At 51.8% G+C, this 14,689-nt stretch overlaps 3 protein-coding genes across 5 annotated transcripts; 2 read left to right on the top strand and 1 right to left on the bottom strand.

Moving 5' to 3' along the window:
• The first annotated feature begins 2,009 nt into the window (after positions 1-2,009).
• PRR30 (proline rich 30) lies at positions 2,010-3,206 on the top strand. Its single transcript, XM_007108439.2, has one exon. It carries the CDS (start codon positions 2,010-2,012, stop codon positions 3,204-3,206), a length of 1,197 nt encoding a protein of 398 aa, XP_007108501.2.
• A 1,038-nt stretch (positions 3,207-4,244) lies between these two features.
• On the top strand, positions 4,245-8,114 carry PREB (prolactin regulatory element binding). 3 transcript variants are annotated; one of them, XM_007108395.3, is made up of 9 exons: positions 4,245-4,601; positions 5,148-5,340; positions 5,558-5,775; positions 5,965-6,045; positions 6,145-6,269; positions 6,467-6,640; positions 6,775-6,847; positions 7,041-7,200; positions 7,377-8,114. In XM_007108395.3, exons 1-9 carry the CDS (start codon positions 4,467-4,469, stop codon positions 7,469-7,471), a joined length of 1,254 nt encoding a protein of 417 aa, XP_007108457.1. In that variant the 5' UTR covers positions 4,245-4,466; the 3' UTR covers positions 7,472-8,114. The 3 variants fall into 3 exon arrangements, with proteins under 3 accessions (XP_007108457.1, XP_023974870.1, XP_007108458.1); XM_007108396.4 differs by having other exon boundaries at positions 4,250-4,601; positions 5,558-5,637; XM_024119102.3 differs by lacking the exon at positions 7,041-7,200 and having other exon boundaries at positions 4,249-4,601; positions 7,377-7,430.
• A 3-nt stretch (positions 8,115-8,117) lies between these two features.
• ABHD1 (abhydrolase domain containing 1) lies at positions 8,118-11,034 on the bottom strand (the record flags this gene model as incomplete). The annotated part of the gene is given in 9 exon segments (XM_028497053.1): positions 8,118-8,350; positions 8,473-8,638; positions 8,738-8,786; positions 9,353-9,526; positions 9,661-9,773; positions 9,930-9,975; positions 10,193-10,275; positions 10,277-10,371; positions 10,728-11,034. Coding segments are annotated over 9 exon segments (1,245 nt in total), but the record flags the coding sequence as incomplete, so codon positions are not given.
• Positions 11,035-14,689: the final 3,655 nt, after the last annotated feature.

Below are 14,689 nucleotides of genomic sequence, written 5' to 3'. Positions count from 1 at the left end.
CTACAACATGAAGGAACCTTGAAAGCATAACGTTAAGTGAAAGAAGTCAGACACAAAAGATCACATATTGTATGATTCCACTCATATGAAATGTCTGAAATATGCAAATCCATAGAAACAGAAAGTAGATTTATAGTTTCCAGGGACTGGGGGGAGGGAGGAATGAGGAGTGACTATGGGTGTGAGATTTCTTTTGGGGGGATATAAAAATGTTCTACAATTAGGTTGCAGTGATGGTTGCACAACCCTGCGAGTATACTGGAAAAACAGTGAATCGCACACTTTAAATGGGTGAATGGTATGGTATGTGAGTTACATCTCAACAAAGCGATTAAGAAAATAGATATTAAAACATATAAGCATATCCAAAGAGAGTAAAACTTAAATGTCCTCACCTCCCCCCCAAAATATAGATGTAAGTATATGAGGTGAAGGATGTGTCAATTAACAGTTAAGAGGATTCCTTTCACAATGTATCAAATCATCACTATGTACACTTTGAAGGTATTACAATTTTAGTTGTGAATTATACCTCAGTAAAGCTAAAAAATTATAGAACTACTGATTAAAAAAAAAAAAGCAAACATATAAGCATTATCCCAAGGGGGGAAAAGGTGTGGAGCATGAACCACTGCTCAGAAAGCAAAGAAAACAGGAAGTTGAAGGGAGGGTCCAGCCCAGCTAGGCTGTACAGATGGGGAGAAGCCTGGATGGAGGAGGTGGTGGGAACTGTAAAGTATATGGGCAGAGAGCAGAGGTGGGGGCCAGGCCCTGAAGGAGAGACTGAATGCCCCAAAGAATTTTGCTTGCTTCAGTTTTATCAAGGGCCAGCCTTTGGATGATCTCTGAGAGAAGGTCCTAGAGTCTATGATGTCAGCCCCCAACCTCTGTGACATAGGCACTAGATGCCAGGGACGACCGCCCCAGCAAATGGGGCTCCCAGCTCCCAGCTCCCGAGGGCTGCTGGGACAAAGTGCCCACCTCCCAGAGGCTTTCACCAGCTAGCCCCACTGCTACTGCTGCCACTGAGCGTGAAAAGCCATCTCGGCTGGGGCCAGACTGAGCCAGAGGACATCAGCGTTAGGGAAGACAGGGATTAGGGCAACCAGAGTGCCAGGAAACCAGGATGCTTGCAGAATCTCTGATTCAGGTTTAGGAGAACAAAAACCTAGTAACAGAAGACCTCCGCCTGGCTGAAGGAGGACCGAGGGCAAGGCTCAGACAGAACTCTTGGTCAGAGTGAGTTTTGGGTGACAGACGCGGGGGGCAGAGAGGGGCGTACCCACCGTTTGTTGACTCTGTTCCTCTCTCTCCCAGGTCCCACATCACTGAAGTGCCTTGAGAAACACAGCCCAGAGGAACCCTCATTGGTAAGAGCTCACAGCACCAGAACACCCTCAATTCCTAGTCCCATCTCAGTCCCCATCTCCCAAGCCCCCTCCTCTAACTCCATCCTATCCATCCTACCCTCCTCCCTTACTCCTCTCCTCCTGAGCTCTTACCTTCTCTGGAGCTTTTTGCCAGCTCTTCTGACCCCAAAGGTGACATGGATTTAGGGCCTTGGTGAACCAGCCTGCATGGTACCTAAGCCAGAGCCAGAGATGGACCCAATCTCCCAATATCTTGGGCTCTGTTTCTTTCTCTACAGATCCTATGGGCTGTGTCTTCCTCCCTGGCCCACCCAGATAACTTCTGCTGTCGTTCAGCTCCCAAGGGTCGGTCCTGATTCTCCATCCCCTCCATCCCTCATCATTGGCTCACTGCAAAGAAGTGAGAAGGCAAGTTTAGAGCCAAGCTCCCGTCTGAACACGCACAGAGGCTGGTGCTCCAGGGCTGGGTGTCTCCTTGGCTTGCCACCAACAGTCCTACCAACGCCAGGCTGGAGCCACATTCTGTGCACAGAAGGCCTTGATTTCTCAGCCACTTCGGGCCCCAGAGATACTGGTCCTGCCTCTGCCAGGTCTCTAATCTCTGGGCTTGACGCTCCACTCTCCTCTGGATTCAAGGCAATGTTGCCTCAAAACAAGGACCAAGTGCTGCTACAGAACGCAGCACCCCATGGGCGCCCCCGTCAGGGCCCCTCACAAATTGTGGACTCCCTTCCCTGCAACCTACGACCTCAATCTCCCCAACAATCACTCCGTCCCACCCACCCAGCTTGCTCTCCTCCCCCATGGTCCCACTCTGCAGGCTCCCATTTGTACTCTTCTGACTCAAATTCGGACTTGGTCCTACATCCCTGCTCTTACCTCCCAAGTTCCCCTACTTTCTTTCATCAGGATTGCCTCTCTCTCTCCCCACCACGTTCTCCCTCGCCCTCCCACTGGCTACACCCATCTCCCACTCTCACTCACTCCTCTTCTCCCTCTCAGCCACAGAACTCCTCTCTCCTGGGCTCGCGTTGCCAGTCTCCTTCCCACCCCGAAGACCTACCTAGCTCCACTCTCACCTCCCCAAGCCCCAGTCTACCTTCTCGTGGGGTTCACTCTAACAGCCAGACATGGCACTCGCATCAGTACCGGAACACCGGGTCCCCTGGAGGGGAGGGGGGATGCGTAGCAAGCGAAAGGGACCCTGCAGAGTTCAGGGACCCAGGAGCCCTGGCCCAGGCCCTGGTGGTTCATCTGGGGCACCGTCGTATCGCCCACGACCTGCGGCTACTGCTTTTGCAGCGCCTGTGGCAAGGCAAAACCGGCAAGGCCCCGGTCGTGGAGTATCCTGTCTGTCTGGTGTGTCTCCGGCCCCGCAGCCCCTCTTGCCCTATCCCCAGGTACAGGACTGGGCCCAGGCTACTTGCTTTCCCCCAACTACTGCCCTGTGCGCAGGGCCAGGAATCCGGACCACTGCGCATCGGCATTGGCTTTGGCCTCCGCCTTCCTCGGGGCCAGGCCAGGGCCTTGCATCTGTTGCCAGAAAGAAGGCCGGAGGAAGTAGGGCCTCGGGGAGAGGCTGCTCAGGTCCGTGGGTGTCAAGCCCAGGCATCTCAAGCCCCAGCAGCTCAGGCCCAGGCAGATCTAGGCCCAGGCACCCCCTCCCAGAACGGGAGCCTCAGGTCTGTAGGCCCTCAATCACCAAACTCCATGTGCTGTTCAGGGTCTCAGACTCAGGCACCAAAACAGGCCACTGTCTCCCTGAATCCCAGACCTTCCTCTGCCTCAAAGCAGCCTGCCTCTCCAGAGCCCATTCCCCAAAAGTCACCACTCTAGTGCCAGAGCCAAGGAGGCTCCCTGGAGCACCTCCTCCGGACCCCACCATCCCTGCCTGGCCCCAGATCTCAGGGAGCCCCCGAGACACTCTGAAGGGCTGGCTGGCTGGAGGTCAGGTGTGTTCTCCAGCCCTGAACCCTGGAAGCCCCTTGTGGAGTCTGCTTTCTCCTGGCTGAAGAGGACCAAGGGCACCCGAGGCCCCACTCAGCCTTCAGTGTATCCAATAAAGCCTGACCCTGCAAAACTTGTGTTTGTGTCTTGCTGAGCAGATCCTGCGGGTGGCTGTACCTTCAGGGTGACCAGAACCCAACAAGGGGTGGAGGAGAGTCAAAGGAAACAGAATGACCAAGGAGAGTGAGCGCCCTATATCTGAGGAGGGCAAGGGACCCATAAGCCCTGAGCACCTGAGATGTGCAGAGGGCTCTGCCAGGCCCTTCACCCATTTAATTCGATTTGTTGGGACAGATAATGGCATCCCCAGAGATGAAGCCACTGGGCCCCTTCCTCTGGCTGCACCTTAGATTAAAAGGACTCATGCTGATAAGGCCAGGGGAGCAGCAGGAGGTGTCTCCTTGCAGGGAAGGGCAAGCCTAGCGTTCACTGCAGAGAAACACGGGGTCCTCACGTTGGAGATCAGAAATCCAAGGGCCCCCTCAGGAGGGTGGGGTGCGAGGCAGACCTTGGATAAATCACTTCCCCTCTGGGGTAAACGTAAAGGCTGCGCTCTAGTCTGCGTATCACTCCTGAAGTGTGGACAGTCCTAATCCACGGATTTCTTTATTAAAGGCTTATTAACCTCCCTTAACCTTTATTAGCACAACCTGTCCCCGCCTCCACCCACCCCGCTCCTGAAGAGCAAGACATTTCCTTGAAGCTGGTGCGCGCCCCCAACGCCCCGCAAAAACATGGCGGAGTCTGCCTTCACAAGCGGGCGGAGAACGGCATCCTGGAGCTGGGGCTCCGCCTGCCCACGGCCGGCCAGCGCTGACGCGTATTGGCGGCTCTGCGCCTGCGCGAGGAGTGCGGGCTCGGTGCGCCTGCGCCTTGCGCGTCTGCGAGACCGGGTTAGGCGGCCCGCGGCAGTGCTAGGGATCCTTGTGTGTAGTTACAGTTTCGGCAACCCGGCGGCTCTGGGAGGGGTCTGGAGTCCTCCCGGCGGCGACCGCACCAAGGTCAACAGCGACCGGAGCAGCAGTCGAAGGCCGGGCGCGGCATGTCCCCGGTGCCTCGACGCAGACAGTGAAGCGCGGGGCGAGCGGGATGGGTCGGCGCCGGGCGCTAGAGCTGTACCGGGCCCCGTTCCCCTTGTACGCGCTTCAGGTCGACCCCAGCGCTGGGCTGCTCATCGCTGCGGGCGGAGGAGGCGCCGCCAAGACCGGCATAAAGAACGGCGTGGTGAGTACAGTGCCACTGGGGCCGGGTCGCGCCACGGGCTGAGGGCGATTCTGGGAGGGTCTGGGGGCGGGCCGCACCCCTGCTTCGGACCCGGCCCCTCCCGGCTGGGAACCCCGGCATGCCGGGCGTCCCGGCGCGAATTTCAATCGAGAACTCACCGGTCAATTGAGAGGCTCCTAAGGTAAAGTGAAAACTGCACACAGCGCTACCTAGGCAGGAACGCCTAGGTTCGACCTCAGGATGAGCACCAGGGGTCTTATCCTGGCTTTTTCCAGGGAGGCCACATAGACTTGTCTGCCTGCCTGATAGCAGCGGCGAGTGAAATATAAGCTAGGTTTCTTCACTCTTCTGAGCGTCATCATATTGTTCTGCAAACCAGAGCCTTGCTTGCTGTACAGATTTGTGAGGCTCAAAAAAGAAAAAAGGTTGCAAAAAGTCTTTTAAACTAGGAAGTGTAGTTAGCAAAGGGGTAGGGTATCAGACTATAGGATGTAAGTTTGCCCCCGAGGTGTTCTCTGAACCTCACCCTGGTTCCCTCTCCCACAGCACTTTCTGCAACTGGAGCAGATTAATGGGCGCCTTAGCGCCTCCTTACTACACTCCCATGACACAGAGACACGGGCCACCATGAACTTGGCGCTGGCTGGTAACATCCTTGCTGCGGGGCAGGATGCCCACTGTCAGCTCCTGCGCTTCCAGACCCATCAGCAGAAGAGCAAAACCAAGGCAGAGAAGGCAGGTGAGAGCCCCCTCTCTAGCTTTGGGAAGAGGGTTAAATAAGTAAGATCTCTCTCATCTTGGTCTCTGACGAAGTGGGGCTGGAAGTGGGGTTATGGTAGCAGGGTTGCTTCTTATTAAAGTGTGTTAGATCTGTATATCATAAAAGGACATCTAGAGAAGGAGCCAGTACTACTTACTTTAGAAACCTGGAACCTGGCAGGCTGTTTGTGTTGCAGGTTCCAAGGAGCAGGGGCCTCGACAAAGGAAAGGGGCTGCCCCAGCAGAGAAGTCTGGAGCTGAAACCCACCGGGAGGAGGTAGAATTCAGCGTAGAGAATTTGCAGGCGGTGCAGACAGACTTCAGCCCTGATCCGCTGCAGAAAGTTGTATGCTTCAACCATGATAATACCTTGCTTGCCACTGGAGGGACGGATGGCTACGTTCGTGTCTGGAAGGTGTGGTTTTGGGAGGTTAGAGGATGAGTGTCAGCAGCAGCAAGGCCAGAATTGTGAGAAACTGAACATGGGTTCTGGGGAACCTGTGAGCGAAGCCTGCACTGAGCGGCCATCAGTAGAGAAGAGGGGTGAGTATCATTACGCTCTTGCCGGGTACCTAGGCTAACTATGGTGGTGGTTTGGCTGCAGGTACCCACCTTGGAGAAAGTTCTGGAGTTCAAAGCCCACGAAGGGGAGATTGAGGACCTGGCTTTGGGGCCTGATGGCAAGGTGAGGCGTTGAGAGGGTGGAGAAAGTAGGTGATTATGCTGCTTGCCCGGTAAGTGGATCCCCTAACTGTCCATCCTTGGAATCTTGATTCCTGACTAGTTGGTAACTGTGGGCTGGGACCTTAAGGCCTCCGTGTGGCAGAAGGATCAGCTGGTGACACAGCTGCACTGGCAAGAGAACGGACCCACCTTTTCTAACACGCCCTACCGCTACCAGGCCTGCAGGTGTGAAGACCCCAGAGGGTGGCTGAAAGAGGCACAGCCTAGATGTGGGGGAGTGGGAGGAGACTGGGGGGCAGCTGGGGAGGATCGGAGCCCTGTCGGGTGTTACCCTAGGCCTCACCAGGGTGCAGGAGGGCACACACCTCTGAGGGGGGTTGGGCAGGTCCCGGGAGCTGAACAGCTTCTCGCCCGGCCCCCAGGTTTGGGCAGGTTCCAGACCAGCCTGCTGGGCTGCGACTCTTCACGGTGCAGATTCCCCACAAGCGTCTGCGCCAGCCCCCGCCCTGCTACCTCACAGCCTGGGATGGCGCCACGTTCTTGCCCCTTCGGACCAAGTCCTGTGGCCATGAAGTCATCTCCTGCCTTAGTGTCAGGTGTGAGACAGTGGTGGCTTGGCTGGGTATGGGGGGACCAAGGGGGAGCTCAGGGAGACGTGCTGCCTGAGTCCCTGAGGACTGTTGTTGCTGCACAGACTCCAGGACAGCGAGCATTTTATTGTTTGTTGCAGTGATTCGGGCACCTTCCTGGGCCTGGGCACGGTCACTGGCTCTGTTGCCATCTACATAGCTTTCTCTCTCCAGGTAATGGGTGGAGGTGGGCACAGCCCTGAGGGTTCTTTGGGGTGGCGATTCTAGGCCTGCTTCCGCACTGAGTGTGCAGGAAGGAGTCTGGCCCAGCCGGTAGCGGGAAAGTCTTCTGGGGGCAGAGGCTGCGTTTTCCAGAAGGAATGTTCCCAACTGGGCCTTCCCTCACGAGTCTTCCTCCTGTCCCCAGCGCCTGTACTACGTGAAGGAGGCCCATGGCATCGTGGTGACGGATGTGGCCTTTCTACCTGAGAAGGGTCGTGGTCCAGAGCTCCTCGGGTCCCAGGAAACTGCTCTCTTTTCTGTGGCTGTTGATAGCCGTTGCCAGCTACACCTGCTGCCCTCACGACGTGAGTCCTCGGGGTGGGTACGGCGGGGGAACCACCCCAGCTTTCGCTGTAGCGAAAACTTGCCTCCTGGAGAATGGGATGCTTATCTGTAGCCATCTACCCGCTTCTTGAATGGTTCTGTTCTCTGGGCTGTGATGCTCCTCTGCCTCCTGACTCCTTCCCTTCCCCCCTTGCAGGGAGCGTTCCTATATGGCTGCTGCTGCTGCTGTGTGTCGGGCTTATCGTTATGACCATCCTGCTGCTCCAGAGGGCCTTTCCAGCTCTTCTTTAGCCTCCCTGCTCCCCGGGAGCCAGGGGCCTGGACACGGCCACCTTCCAGACCAGTGTGGGCCTACCACTGCTCGCTCCCTCGGGGTCCACAGCGGAGGTTGCCTCTGATGAGACTAATGGGCGATGCCTGCCCCTTCCAGTTAAAGCTTGGCTGTGGCCCTGTGCGACGCTGAGTCCTGGGAACCTTGCATTCGTCATCTGTGGACCGCCCAGGACAGTGGTGTCTGAAGGCCAGGCCACACCTCCTGTCTCCATCCCTCTGCCTACCGGGGGCTCCATAGTTGAGCTTGTCCTTTCTCCAGAAATATGTGAAGATGCCCAAGAACCTGGAGGCGCTGCTGTCCTTCCTGCAGAAGCAGTCGTTTTCTTCTCCTCCCCTCACAGCCTCGTGGCCAGTTGCTCTTCACATGAGCTCCTGGCATTTGCTGGGGCAGGCACTGGCCTGGGACTTGGTATTAGGGAAGGAAGGGGCAAAAGGAAGAACCAGGCAGTAATCTTTGGGTTCAGCTGGGTAGCTCCAAGCCAGCCAGGCTAAATATGCAGTAAATTCCTGGACAGCCTACCCTGGCCTTGAGAAAAGGGAAAATGAACTTCAGCGCATTAGGCAGGAAAAGTTGATATTTAATAAACAAGCGAAGACTGAACTGAGGTTCCAGATGGTACTCTTGTCAGCTTTTGCCTCCCACAGAAGGAGCGGGTGCCCTGAGGCTGAGCAGCTCTGCTGGGTGCTGGAAGATGGCTTTGGCATACTGATGCAGGAGGCGGCTCACGTAGCAGTGCTGCCAGGGAAGCAGTCCTTCCAGGAAGCCAACGTGGCCACCCCGAGCTGTGATGAGCAGTGCAGCGTGGGGAGAATGTTGGGCAGCCTGTAGGGGAAGGGCTAGGAGGGGTTGGAGAGGAGGTCGGGAACCCTGGCCTCTGCTGAGAGCCCAGGCTCTCTCCACTTGCACCGCATGGCCCATTTCCCCTGGGGCCTAAAGCATCCAGATCCCAGGCGCGCACCATGGACTGGGGAGAAGGGGTCATCGGCTGCATTGAGGCAGAGCACAGGGATCTGGATGGCATCTGCCTTGGTTCTTGGGCCTGCTGCTCGGTAATAGGCAGCACAGTCTTGATATCCAAAGACCACAGTTGTGTAGAGCTCATCAAGGTGGTGGATTGTGTGGGCCTGCAGGTGGTGGCGGGTGGGATAGGCTAGGATGAGGATAGGGAATAAGGTGTTGGAAGAACAGTTTTGGGCAGAGAGGGGACAGTTGAAAGGCTATACCGGTAGCACAAAGTCTACATTCACCACCTTTTCCATCACCTGTCTGTTTCTGCAAAAGAACACATAGGGTGGGACTTCCCTGGTGGCACGGTGGTTAAGAATCTGCCTGCCAATGCAGGGGACACGGGTTCGACCTCTGGTCCAGGAAGATCCCACATGCCGTGAGCAACTAAGCCCACGTGCCACAACTACTGAGCCTGTGCTCTAGAGCCCGTGAGCCACAGCTACTGAGCCCATGTGTCACAACTACCGAGCCTGTGCTCTAGAGCCTGCGAGACACAACTACTGAAGCCCACACGCTCTAGAGCCTGTGCTCCGCAATAAGAGAAGCCACTGCAACAAAGCCCGTGCACCACAACAAAGTAGCCCCCGCTCGCCGCAACTAGAGAAAGCCTGCGTGCGGCAACGAAGACCCAACGCAGCCAAAAAGAAAAATTTAAAAAAAAAGAACACATAGGGCTTTGGCTCTACTCCTGGATCTGACCCAGAGCCAGCCTCTGTCTTACCTCACGAGTGAGAAGATCCAGATAGGGAACTGACCCGAGCACTGGGAGAACCTGGCATGTCTGCCATCCTACCCTGTTTGCTTCCCTTTTCCACTTGTCAAGACCCTACCGGTTCGCAGCTCGGCAGAGCCCAGCAGTGAGGTGCTGATTGAAGAGCAGTGAGTTCAGTGGGGTCTCCAGGGAGCAGGTGGTCTCAGAGGAATCCCAGCATGCAGGTAGAGTCAGTGCTGCCACCAACCCCGCAGCCCGTCCCATTAGAGCCAGGTGGTTCAGCACTAATATCCTGCAGGATTGGCCCAGGGGCCATGAAAGGACGGTTTGTATTGGTGAGTCGGAATAGGAGAACGGGAGAGAACATGGAGGAGGAAAGAGAAAAAGGAAGACTGGGCCTTTGGGTTAAGTGCAGGCAGCCTTTACCCTCCGGGAGAGGTGCCCACAGCCAGCAGCGGAGCTTGGGTGTAGCGGCTCTTCATGTGGTTCACGACTGTCTCCAGATCTTCAGTGTTGCTGGCACAGAGGGCCCTGTAGGTCTGAGGCAAACCGGATCATTGGGTAGGGAAGGAGGCCCTGACCAGAAGGCAGAAAAGTGAAAGGGCTCAAGAAATGGAGGACAGGTAGGTTGGGGCCCAGGGTCTCTGAAGGGAGGAGTGGGGTGAAGGGCCACTACGAGGAAGGAGGGTACTCGCCAGCAGTTCTTCCCCACGGCAGCCCCGGTTATTAAATACGATAGTCCTGTGGCACACACAGGTACATGTTAGGCAGATCCTCCCTAAGGGCTCCTCTCCCCTTTTGGTAGGTTTCAGAAAGGCCTCCGTCAAAAGGTGCCCTTCATATGGCACCTCTTCCCCATAGCTAGCAGGGTCTGAATGGACCCTCCCCCGACCCCCAACACACACAATTATAAGTTATCAGACACCACCCAATTCCGCTGGGCTGTGTCCATCGTTGCCTATAGCCATCCTTCAAAGCTTGGTCAACTAGGTGCAAGATACATGTCTCCTGACTACTGCCTGTGATACCAGGAAGCAGTAATAACAATGGGCTGGGTGGTAGGGTCAGGATATTGACTGCTGTTAGGCTGGCTGGCCCAGTCTAGGAGGAGCTGTCCTCTATCCGGGGTTTCGAGAACTTCCCCGTGGTTTTGGAGAAAAGGGCACAGAAAGATACTATTAGGAACTCCATGTACTTCGAAAGATTTTACACCCTCCTCTCCCTCCCCAAACAACTCCCACAAGTTACTAGCATCATTTGAGGGCGTGCATCATGCAAAACATTAAGACTGTAACGAGGTATAACGGGACATAAAAGATTTGAGTATTACCTCATGGTTGTGCAATTAAATAGCCTTTCCATATAGCCACTCTGGTTACCCTTAGCACACTGAGGTAGATGGGTCAAAGGTTACCCCCATTTTAAAAGAGGTACACGAGTAGGATTCCCCTGTACTTGCAGCTTCATGTTCACCCCCATCTGTCCCTTCTTACCTTGAGTAAGGACTACAGGCAGAGACTGCAGTAAGACTCTGAAGATGGTTTGTAGCCGTCCCTTAAAACACCAGAGCGTAGGGTAGAAAGTCTCCACAGTGACTGGACAGTGTTGCTCCAGGAAGGCCAGAAACTGGGACCCAGTCACCAGTTGTGGCCTCTGTAATGACACAACACAATGTGCCTCACTCCCCTGATTTTTGCACCAACCCAGTGAGGTACCTGATACCAGAGTGACCCCTTTCCAGAGGCCAGCCTGGAGGGCACTGCTTTGTCTGGGTGTGAGAAATCTAGCATACCTCAATCTGGAATGGTCAAGTCACCTCTGTTAAGATAGTCCCACTAGGGCCCCAACTCCAGTCCTAGAGTGTCACCTCTCCAGAATTGCCCCTGAACCGACTTCCACACTCAACCTATCCATGCCCCAAACCCATTTTGGAGAGAGCAGGTAATACAAGTTGCCCAGCTGATCTGCAGGAAAGGTTGGGATCCTGGACAGAGGCTGAAGAAATGCAGCACCATTCAATCTGTGACTTTTGCCTTTTGAATTGTCTACACTTCTGCCAGTTGAATTATCCACACTCTCATCTCAAAACTAGCTGCAGTCATGTTGGCTCCTTCTGATTTTAGCATTCCATTGTTGCATATTCCCATTCCCTATTGCACGTGCTCGCTGCTGAAGGGCTTCTTTGTACCGCACCACCTCATTTTCTTACTTAACAGCCCCTGCTGTTAGACCATGCTCTAAAGGAGGAACAGTCCCAATGGGAACAGATTTTCTTCATGCCAGCCAGGAGGAAGTTTAACAGGGATAGGATGGTGGGCCAGATGAGGTCATTGGGCACTTAGCCCTATCTTTCAACCTCTCTGCTTGGTTCTTCTGGATACACATCAAGTGAATGAGAGGGCCTAGCCACATAGAAGGCTTATGAAGGGGGAGTATGCTGTACAAAGACAGAAGGCCTCAGACTCAAGAAATAGAAATTGCATTTCTGTTGCAGGCCTGAAGGGACCCAAGGACCAGATTCCCATCTCTTCTTGCAGTCAAAAGGGGCTACGTAGGGGCTTCCCTGGTGGCGCAGTGATTGGGAGTCCGCCTGCCGATGTAGGGGACACGGGTTCGTGCCCCGGTCTGGGAAGATCCCACGTGCCACGGAGCGGCTGGGCCCGTGAGCCATGGCCGCTGAGCCTGCGCATCCAGAGCCTGTGCTCCGCAACGGGAGAGGCCACAGCAGTGAGAGGCCCGCGTAGTGTCTCAGCTAACTTATTCTGAGAACAATTTCTAAAGAATACTTCCTAAGAAAATTAATCCTGGAGGAAAAAATAATTGTTCAATATGAAAATACGTTGCTTAGATATTTCAAAACTTACTTTAAAAAAAAGAAAAGGGGCTACGTAAATTATGAACTAGAGAGGCCAGGTTGGTACTGTGACTGTTGTGACTCGTACCCCGGGTCTGAAGCCCTGGAATAATAACACCTGTGATTCATTGTATGCTATTTGCTGGCACTAGGCTAAACCCAACCTTATTATAAGAAACTATGACAGGTTAAGTTGTTTGCCCAAAGTCACACAGCTAGCAAAAGGCAAAGTGGAATAATAATTACGATATTAGGCAAAATATTCTCTGACATAAATTGTACCAATATTTTCTTAGGTCAGCCTCCCAAGGCAATAGAAATAAAAATAAATGAATAGGACCTAATCAAACTTACATCTGCTTTTGCAGATCAAGCTTTTTCTAATCAAGCTTTTGCACAGCAAAGGAGACCATAAAATGGAAAGTCAGCCTACAGAATGGGAGAAAATATTTGCAAACAATCAGACCGACAAGGGCTTAATTTCCAAAATATACAAACAGTTCATACAACTCAACAACAACAAAAATAAACAACCCAATCGAAAAATGGGCAGAAAAAAAAAAGAAAAAAATGGGCAGAAGACCTAAATAGACATTTCTCCAAAGAAGAAATATAAATGGCTAATAGGCACATGAAAAGATGCTCAACGACTCTAATAGCGAAATGCAAGTCAAAGCTACAGTGAGGTAACAACCCACACCAGTCCGAATGGCCATCATTAAAAACTCTACAAATAACAAATGCTGGAGAGGATATGGAGAAAAGGGAACTCTCCTACACTGTTGGTGGGAATGTAGGTTGGTACAGCCATTATGGAGAACAGTATGGGGGTTCCTCAGAAAACTAAAAATAGAATTACCGTGTGATCCAGCAATCCATACAAAATATATCCATACAAAATTCGAATTCAAAAAGATACATGCACCCCTATTTTCATAGCAGCACTATTCATAATAGCCAAGACATGGAAACAACGTAAATGTCCATTGACAGATGAATGGATAAAGAAGATGTGGTACATATATACCATGGAATACTACTCAGCCATTAACACACACACACACACACACACACACACACACACACACACACACACATTTGCAGCAACATGGATGCAACTAGAGAGTACCATACTAAGTGAAGTCAGAAAAAGACAAATACCATATATCACTTATACGTGGAATCTAAAATATAACACAAACCTATCTACGAAACAGAAACAGACTCAGGGACATAGAGGACAGACTTGTGGTTGTCAAGGGGAAGGGGGTTGGGGGAGGGATGGACTGGGAGGCTGGGGTTAGCAGATGTAAGCTTTTATATACAGGATGGATAAACAACAAGGACCTACTGTACAGCACAGAGAACGATAGTCAATATCCTATGATAAACCATAATGGAAAAGAATATTAAAAAAGAATGTATATAAATTGTGTAACTGAATCACTTTACAGCAGAAATTAACACAACATTGTAAATCAACTATACTTCTATTAAAAAGTGTAAAAAATAATTATGATATTACCACTAATACTAGTAAGATTTGTTGAGTGCTCTTTATGTGCCAGGTATTGTGCTAAGCATTTTACATGATTATATCCTATAACCTTCACAATAGCTCTTTGAGATAGGTACTATGATCCCCCTGTGGGAACGTGTTTGAATATTGGGTAAGTTGTCAAAGGTCACAAAATGTGCCAAAGCTAGTTAGCAGTGGAGCTGGGATTGAAACTAAGAGTTTGTGCTTAGTCACTTTACTATAATACCTCCTAGTTGCCCAGATTTTGAGTTATCAATTTATTAAATCTTTGGTCAAACAGCTCAGTTGTGTAGAACAAGGTGCTAATAAATCACAGGTTTGATGTATGTGGGTTAGTTTCATTTTAACTCTAGTGAAGTGTTTCTTGACTTATCCCTGAGAATTAGTTAGTTAAATGCCATTAGTCACTGTGGATGAATCAATTCCAATCCATTACCATGCTGGACAATCCAAACTGCATGTCCTCAGTGTCCAGAATGACACTTTTCCTGCATTTAAACCAGTATTTGGAAATCAAAGAAGGATTTGGAGTATAAAGTGGCAGAGGTCTCTGACTTCTCTGTGGCTGGTTGTAAGCAAAGGAAAATGTTTAGTCCAGGACAGCTCTGTTCTGAAATGACTGACTTTCCAAATCAGGCATATAAGGTAAGGTTTATAGGGTATTGTGAGGTTTGGATTTTAAAAATTGTTTTACTATGGCAGATGTATTCTATAAACAATACATAGGATGTATAAAGCTCTGAAAAATAGAGGAAAGTTGAGGTAACATTAAATTTCCCTATAGATCTTCTTAAAGGGCTTGAATCAATAGGTTTCTTGTTAGACTCAGCTACTTAGAACCGAGTTTAATGAAAATTAAAAGATTTAGATTTTTGTGGCTATGTAAATTACATAAATTTCAGTGAGAATAAAATTTCCAAGTTCATCAAAATCATCCTCTTCGGATTTTTCCATTGCACTCTACATGGAGAGCCTAGAACTTAAAACAGGGCTGAATGAGCAAGGACAGTTAGGGTTATCCATTAGTCCTGAGCTTAGCGGGGAACCTCTGCCAGAGTCCT

The sequence above is a fragment of the Physeter macrocephalus genome, chromosome 12, assembly GCF_002837175.3.
Source record: "Physeter macrocephalus isolate SW-GA chromosome 12, ASM283717v5, whole genome shotgun sequence".
NCBI lineage: Eukaryota > Metazoa > Chordata > Mammalia > Artiodactyla > Physeteridae > Physeter > Physeter macrocephalus.
The sequence above is the reverse complement of the archived record's forward strand: the minus strand, read 5'-3'. Positions and strand labels throughout refer to the sequence as shown.